This window comes from Cibotium barometz, chromosome 7, assembly GCF_041138505.1.
Source record: "Cibotium barometz isolate CiBa-2024 chromosome 7, ASM4113850v1, whole genome shotgun sequence".
NCBI classification, from domain to species: domain Eukaryota; kingdom Viridiplantae; phylum Streptophyta; class Polypodiopsida; order Cyatheales; family Cibotiaceae; genus Cibotium; species Cibotium barometz.
In genome coordinates, this window is record NC_141052.1 from 44,572,180 (window position 1) to 44,580,294 (window position 8,115).

The window sequence follows — 8,115 nt, forward strand, 5'->3', positions numbered from 1 at the left end:
TTTTACTGGAAGCATGCTAAAGGCACCAACCACTGGAGAGGAGTGCAACAATGCATCTAGAAATCTCTTTTGCCCACATTTCAAGAACCACAGGGTGTTAAATACATCACATTTTACTAGAAGCATGCTAAAGGCACAGACCACTGGAGAGGAGTGCAAAAATGCGTCTGGAAAGCTCCTTTGCCATTACTGCTTAGAGCCGACGGCGATGTCCTTTTCTACATGATCTATTAGTGATGCCCTCCAATGAGACAGCAATGGCCAAAGAGTGTTAACCATTGTGAAGGATGAGCTGTTGAGATGGGGGTGCAATTGTGTGGTTTAATTTTTGTATAAAAAAGCAAAGGTTTACAACCTTAGCAAATAACTCTTTATTTTTTTTGCGAAATTAATTAATGGTTTTGCCAGATCCCCAAACTAACGGACGGCAGCCTTACCGTATGAAAGCGCTCTAAAGTGAAACGGCAAAGAAGTTTCCCGCCAAATGCTGGTTGAGAGCTCAAAGAGAATGCAGCAGGAACAGATGGAGACGCATTTTCTCTGCTACACACACACACACACTCACACTCACTCACTCTCAAAGGAGTGCCATGAAAGGGGGCACCTTGCAGATAACCTGGCATGGTTCTGATCCCGTCCTTACCCTCGACTTCCATCGCCTCTCTGGCTTGCTAGCCACCGGCGGAGCAGACCACGACATCAAGGCAATTTCTGATTTTCTGAGTTTTCTCAGTGATTTTCTAGGCTTTTGCTTTTAGGGTTGGTTTGGCCTCCTGCTATAAGGGCTTCTTCTTTTAGGGTTTCTAGGTTAGCTTTTATATTTTTGAGTCTCTTGTTATTAGGGTGTAAGGGTTTGTTGGGGCCTAGGTTCTTCATGATCTAGGCTTTATGCTCTAAAGATTTATTGGCCCCTTTGCTGTTGGGGATGCTTTTAGAGTTTCTGCCCCCCTTGTTGTTTGGGTGTCTTCTCCCTATTTTAGGGTTTCTAGCTCCCCTGATTCGGAGAAAACATTATCTTATTTCTCTCATTTCTCTGCTTTTGGGTCTTGCAGTTTTGGACCTTGCATCAAGCTGATGATGCCCCTTTACCTTCTGCTACCTTCCACAGCAGCCTATCTTACCATACTGCAGCTGTCAATGTCGTCCGTTTCTCAGCAGCAGGTAAAATAAAGCTAACATGATGCTTTGCACAAATATTACAGCTTGGTATTGTTTGTTTATTTTTGGGCATCGAAGCCACTGTGGTGAAGGCTCATTTCCTGTTAGGGTGTGCGAGCTTATCCAATTTCATTGAAACTTTGTAACTGCTTTTGGTTGGGGGTGGGTTTGAATTTTGCTTGAAACCCCTCTAAGCTCCATCTTAGCCTTGGGGTGGCCCATCCAGGCTGCACATAGGTTGGTTTCAGCCGTTTGAACATGTAGAGAGTACCCATTCACCCCCTTGCAGATTATTTGCTATATTGTCAGGAATATTAGAAAGAACGTAGCTACACTTTTGGCTTTGAATTAAGGACGCCACATGCTTTCAATTGGGCTGGAGACATGTGAGCCAAATGTTGCTGATGTACTGTCTGAAGCAAACGATAGGGGCTGTAGGATTAGGCATAGGAAGTTGAGTGAAGCCATAATCACAATTTAGCACCAAATTTCCAGGTGGGCTTTGTCAGAATCGTACATGCGGAAGCTTGAATACACGTTGTGAGAGAGAGAGAAGTTGACGCAGAGAGAGAGAGAGAGAAGTTGACGAACAAGGCTTGAAGTTTAGCAATGAATAGATGATAAAATACAATGGTGGGCATGGGTATTTATACCCTCATGCTGGAAATGGCCGACCCAAATAGCATAAATTAGTTAAATAACCTATCCCTTTTTTAAGGCATGTTCCCACATGAGATACTACTTTTAACACCCTCTCTGTAGCTCATAGTGGGCATAGATGAAGAAACCAAGTCGATGCAGATGCAACCATGGACACCCTAGCGTGGCCTTTGCTAGGTACACCTCGGATAATGCACCAATCAACCTGTCTCCACAAGAAAATGCCATCTTGAGCTTTAGCTGCCACATAGAATAATGAATTGCAGACAACTCCACATCCATGATCCCCCATTCGTTGAACTGCGAACTCATCACGTTCAAAAAATCCTCTGAACCTTGAACTGTCGACACACGACGCCCAAAATTGTGCTACACAATGAACCAGGAACTCATCCCATCCATAGTCTGCTACCAATGAACTACGAACACATCACGTCCATAGATTTTTCAAGCTGTTCCATGCCAGATGCATGTGGCTTGAACTCCGACACACGGGTCCAAATCACCAAAACGGGAGCACAGACTGCCCCTCTCTGCCACTCACATGCCTCTCTCTGGCTGAAGCACGTGGTAGCATCCATCCACCAAGCTAGAATGCTGGAGCATGTGCCAGTGTAGTCCTTGCCACACCGGCAGACGCCGTAGCATCTCTGGTAGAATCACTGTCACTGTCATCCTTGTCAGCTTTGCCTTTGCCTTTGTCATTCGTCGAGCCTTGAGCTTTAGCTTTGGATTTGCAATCCCGAGCCAAATGCCCTCGCTTTCCGCACTTATAACAACGGCTCCTAGACTTCTTATTGGATTCCGATGCAGCATGTGCCGATTCTACATCCTTCGGAACTCGAATCTTGCCTTGGGAAATGAGCACTGCTTCCTCAATGAGAAAAGAGCTGAGATCATCAAATTCCAGCTTTTCCTTCGTGACTTGTAAGCGTAATGCCCTCGAGACCATCTCGTACTCCTCAGGCAACTTCGTAAGAACCAAGGCAGCTAACTGGGTACTAGTTAATGCACTATTCATAGCCGATAATTGATCATGGATAACCTTTGCCTTCATTAGAAATGACTGCATAGAGGTCCCGGCTTCAAACTTGATGGAAAACAACTGGCCGAGAAGGGTTACTGCTCGCATTGTTGAGTCTCGATCAAACATTCCTGCAAGCTTTGACCACATTTCCTTGGCAGTCTTTAAAGTCTGAATGGCAGGGGAAATTTCCTTGGTGAGAGATTCTGCAATCGCCGACATCGCCTTCGCATTGTGAGCATCCCAATCCACAAGAGATTTGAGAAACTCCTCCTCCTGAAGACGTGTGAACCGATTGCTATCCCTTCGGGGACATTCCTCCGAGTCATCAACAATGTCCCATAAGCCTTTTCTGCTAAACCATAGCCTCATGATCAAGTTCCAATGCGCATAATTGTCGCCATTCAGTTTGTCATCCTTGCTTGAACACGGGAGTCCCATCTCAAAAACTCCGTCCACCTCTTCTTAGTCGACCCGGTCTTCGATAACGCACGTCTCCTCCCTTCGCCTTCTCTTCTCCCAGCCGGCGGTTCTCTTGCGGCTGCACTCCTGCTGCACGAGCGGTGCCACTGGCCTCCTCTTGCTCTGCCGCCTGCAAGAAAATGCACTTTTGCTGCTGCTCTGCCTCGCGCACTTGCGTGCCTATCTTGCCGCCTTGCTTGAGTCCTGCTTCTGCCCGCTCAATGTGCGCCACCCTTGCTGGCTGCTATGCAAATGCTGCCCTTGCTAGCCGCCATGCACAGTGCGCTGCCTTGAGATACCCGCTTTTGCTGGCCTTGGGTGCTTTGGCTGCTTCAAGAAGAAACGCAGGTTTGCTCTAGCCTTGATGCAGACGCAGTCTGCCGCGCGTCTCCTCCCTCGTGCCTTGTGTGTGTCCGAGGATCAGAAGCCTTCAAGCTCTGATACCATGTCAGAATTGTACATGCGGAAGCTTGAATACACGTTGTGAGAGAGAGAGAAGTTGACGCAGAGAGAGAGAGAGAGAAGTTGACGAACAAGGCTTGAAGTTTAGCAATGAATAGATGATAAAATACAATGGTGGGCATGGGTATTTATACCCTCATGCTGGAAATGGCCGACCCAAATAGCATAAATTAGTTAAATAACCTATCCCTTTTTTAAGGCATGTTCCCACATGAGATACTACTTTTAACAGGCTTTACAAGGTGACAGAAAATTAAGCAAAAAGATTAGGAGTTTGGGGGCTTTTATTGCAGCCAACCAGAATTCTGCTGCAAAGCTCAAAGGCCAGCTGGTGTAACAAGGAGGGTTGCCACAAAAAATAGCAGAAAAAATGCTCTGCAAATCTTGGGCACGTCAAAAGAAAATACATCATGGCAGCAGATTTGAACGACTACTTTGTAGGTGATTATTGGAGGCCGCAAGGTTTCATGTATTTTGAGCTGTTGTTATGAGATAGACTCGAGCTTACACGACCTTAACCTGCAAACCAAGAACATAGCCGTCACGGTTAGAGATTACCTCAAGACTGCAGAGTTCAGGAGCCCATAGGCCAACATCTTTAGACCGCCCCTGAGCACATGGTGACTTGACCCGATGTTTGCACTGGAGCACAAGTTTTTTGAATATCCAGACCACCATATCCTCCATTTGTAATTGTTGGATGGTACCGTTTCTTTCTTTTACTACTTAGTCTGTTTGGGTTGGAACATTATTCTCATAAGAATATGGTGGATCTCAGCTCTTGTAAGACACAAAAGATGCTACTGAAAGATCTTTCTGGGGGGCCTGTGGGGTATCAAGAAGTTGATGAAAATTTTTAAATTTAGTTAGGTCTTTATATTAGACAAATATTATTTAAGAATTATATAAATCGAGTAAAAGTACTCATGGATTCATGGCTTGCCTTATGCTCACAAGACAATAAGGTTCTTTTTCGTATAATTTGGTACTTGACCACACAAGAAGGCATTTAACTTGACCACACAAGAAGGCATTTATCTACACGTTTTTCGGAATTACTATATATCAAGGTTATCTGTTTTGTTGATCCATAAATCTTACTGTGCAGGGGATCAACTTGCTTCTGGTGCAGATGGTAAGCGTGGCTCTTTCAAAGCATAGAGCTATGTAGACGTTTTCAGGTCATAACAGCATGATTGAGCAAAGTCTGTGTGTTAGGATCATGATAACATGATTCAGTGAAATGCAGGTGGTGAGATACTCTTGTGGAAGCTTATTGAGAATCCAGAGGCTTCTATCATGTGGAAGCTTTCAAAAAATCTGAGGTATTGATTCAGCAAGGTTTCAACTCTGCTTGTTTCTTTGTTACTTGTAGGGATCTGAAGATTAATGTTAGTGAGTGACTACAGATTCCATGTTAAGGATGTCTTGGACTTGCAATGGTCTTCTGATGGAATCTCACTGGTATCAGGATCAGTGGACAACACTGTCATCATTTGGGATGTGGTCAAAGGTGAAAGGCAGCTGCCACTATACTCAATCATGTAGTATGTCTCAATGGATTTGCTTAGCATGAGCAGCCCCATTGCATGCATTTGCAATGAGAAGCCCTAGCGTGCATACTTATTCTTTTCTCCACCTTTGCAGGTAGTCCTCAACAAGTGTTGAAGGATCATATGCACTATGTGCAAGGTGTGGCTTGGGACCCTATAGGCCAATACGTAGCCACGATCAGTGGTGATAGAACTTGCAGGATTTACTGCAACAGACCTCAAAATCCAAAAGGCAAATTTCAAGACCAAAACAATTTCTCATGCCAGAGTGTACTTGTCAAGGCAGAAGTGCCCAAGCAGGAGGAAGACACCTGTGCTTCTAAGGTAAAGCTCGACTGGTTTAAAGCCAATGTTTGTATGGTTATCATGCAGAAGACATCTTAGTCGGTTTGAGAGGTGCCTTATACTCAGAGAGGTTTAACCTCTGTTTCTCAGGTTGCAGCAGCTAAGCAGAACCTTTTCCATGACGAGACACTGCCTTCATTTTTTAGGAGGCTTGCATGGTCCCCTGATGGTTCCTTTCTGCTTGTGCCTGCTGGTAAAGACTTAAGTTTTCACATTTAGGGTAATTACTAGGTTTGTTTGACCGCAGGTTCTCAATTAATAAATCAAATTTAACTACAGTTGCAGTTTTTTGTATGGTTTTTGGTTTGTGGAAACCCATTGTAACTCTATTTATGTTGAGATTGTGTGGGGTTTCTACTTGTTTGGTTTTGCTTTAGGTATTCACAAATTTCCATCTGAATCCGTTATGACAAACACCGCCTTCATTGTCTCAAGGAAGGATTTGTCAAGGTATTCTAGACTTAATGGTTTTGCACATGCTATAAGATAAGGCAATTCATAAAATATTTTGTGCGCGTGTGTGACATGTGTGCACACTTGCATGCGGGCAAGATATAATTATCTTCAATGTTTTTGCACATTCCCAAAGGGCAACACACACACACAACACACATTTAAGAGAGAGAGAGAGAGAGAGAGAGAGAGAGAGAGAGAGAGAGGGGTGCAAAAATGGCCTATGAAACCAAGAAGGCACATTTTGTATGCAATCTGTCATAGAGATGCATAGAGATGGAAAAGCAGTGCATTTTAACTAGTTCTGTGAAGCACTAGTTGGGTTTTGGTAATGCGTTTCTTGTTGGGCCTGCAAGCTCACTCTCTGTCAACTTTCAAGGCAATGGGGTGAACCCTCAATAAGCCTATTGAAGTTTGAACATGTCCATGTTTTTTGTCGTCCTTGGGTAACCCTGGGGCTCACGTCTGGCAGATAACAGTCTCCTTTGCTGGACTACGGGCCTATGGTATTCAACTGGATTTGTAGGCAGAACTTTTTAAACTGAATACACAAGAGCTGCTGTAGGTCCGGGTAGCAGCATTACACGAACTAATTTCCATTATTATGCCAATCCCTAATGAGCAGTGCATGCCCAAGGATTGTATTTGCTCAGGGTTAAGCTTTAATCACATTGCCCTATTGGTTCAGTGCAGGCCTGCTGTGCAACTTCCTGGAGCAAGCAAGCCTATAGTTGCAGTTCGCTTCTGTCCGCTGGTATTCTCTTTCAATCCCAACATGGTGGAAAAACTTGATAAAGACTCAAATGGTAAAGCTCAAATGCTCCTCAATCAAATTGTAGCCAGTTCTAAATGTATAAAAAGATACGAATTTCTGCTAGTTATATAGGGTCACCACATGAATTTTAGCATAGCACTGACATCATTTCAAAATGGTGGTGTTTCCTATGTCTTCACAGCTACCTGGTGTTTCAAGCTTCCATACAGGCTGGTTTTTGCAGTTGCTACACTGAACTCACTCTTCGTGTACGACACACAGAGCACTCATCCATTGGTTGTGCTTGCTGGCATACATTATGCTGCAATCACCGACATAGCATGGTTTGCTTCTATTTAGGAGGCCACAATCTAAAGCTGTTTTTGACATCATGTTTTTGAAATAGCAAGTCATGCCGAAGTCTCACAGTTTGACACTCTTCAATGGGATTGGTTTCAGGTCATGGGATGCGAAGTACTTGGCTGTATCATCACAAGATGGCTTTTGTACCCTATTGGCTTTTGATCAGGGAGAGTTGGGCTGTCCTTTGCCTTCAAATGGTACGTCTTATCTGGTACTCAGTGCAAAAGTTAATGACAGAGAAAGGGTAGCTAAACTATGTGGTGTTGTGGCATCAGAGCTTCCTTCATACATTGCAGAGTTTTTGTCGTTAGCCAAAGACAAGGTGGTGGAGCCTCTCACCAAGTCACCCCAAGATGCAACAAGACTTCAGAGCAAGGTGGAAGGTCAAGGGAATGTAGCAAAAAGGGTTGATGTTCTACCCGACTCGAAGGCATTGGATAAGAATTACATGGTGGGGCTTCAAGCCAATTCACTCAAACAAGCAACAAATCTTCAAAACAAAGAGGAAGGTCAAGGAGACCAATCAAATTGTATTGATGTAGTTTCTGGTTCAAAGCAGATTGAAATGCCAGAAAAGCAACTCCAAGAAGCCAATCCATGCCTGAGATTGCCTGTACATGCTCCTGCTACCAAGGATAAACCATGTTCGGACTTGGAACAGCTTAATTCTGCAGTTAGTTTGGCAAGTATTGAAAATTGCATGGTTTCTAGTACACCTAATAGTACAAATTTGAAAAGTAGCCCTGTGAAGCAGAGGCGAATCACTCCCATTGCCCTCTCTGTGAACTCTACCACACCTTCACAGCAGCAAGCTTCTGATGTATCAAGGGCCGAGATAAAGTGATCCTTCTGAGAAAAAGCGTTCAATCTACACTTGCTAC

General features: G+C 44.2%; 1 protein-coding gene across 1 annotated transcript; it reads left to right on the forward strand.

The window, feature by feature from the left end:
* Positions 1–449: 449 nt before the first annotated feature.
* Positions 450–8,078, forward strand: LOC147637057 (chromatin assembly factor 1 subunit FAS2 homolog). The gene is made up of 12 exons (XM_086800671.1): positions 450–704; positions 1,053–1,161; positions 4,875–4,901; positions 5,016–5,091; positions 5,176–5,279; positions 5,414–5,643; positions 5,755–5,857; positions 6,042–6,114; positions 6,811–6,923; positions 7,074–7,215; positions 7,331–7,431; positions 7,510–8,078. Exons 1-12 carry the CDS (start codon positions 591–593, stop codon positions 8,076–8,078), a joined length of 1,761 nt encoding a protein of 586 aa, XP_086656797.1. The 5' UTR covers positions 450–590.
* The last annotated feature ends 37 nt before the right edge of the window (positions 8,079–8,115 follow it).

Coding starts and splice junctions, on each gene's coding strand:
- LOC147637057 (XM_086800671.1), top strand. CDS start 591: ATGAAAGGGGGCACCTTGCAGATAACCTGGCATGGTTCTGATCCCGTC. Junction 705..1,052: donor GAGCAGACCACGACATCAAG/GCAATTTCTGAT, acceptor TGGGTCTTGCAG/TTTTGGACCTTGCATCAAGC. Junction 7,216..7,330: donor GCAATCACCGACATAGCATG/GTTTGCTTCTAT, acceptor GATTGGTTTCAG/GTCATGGGATGCGAAGTACT.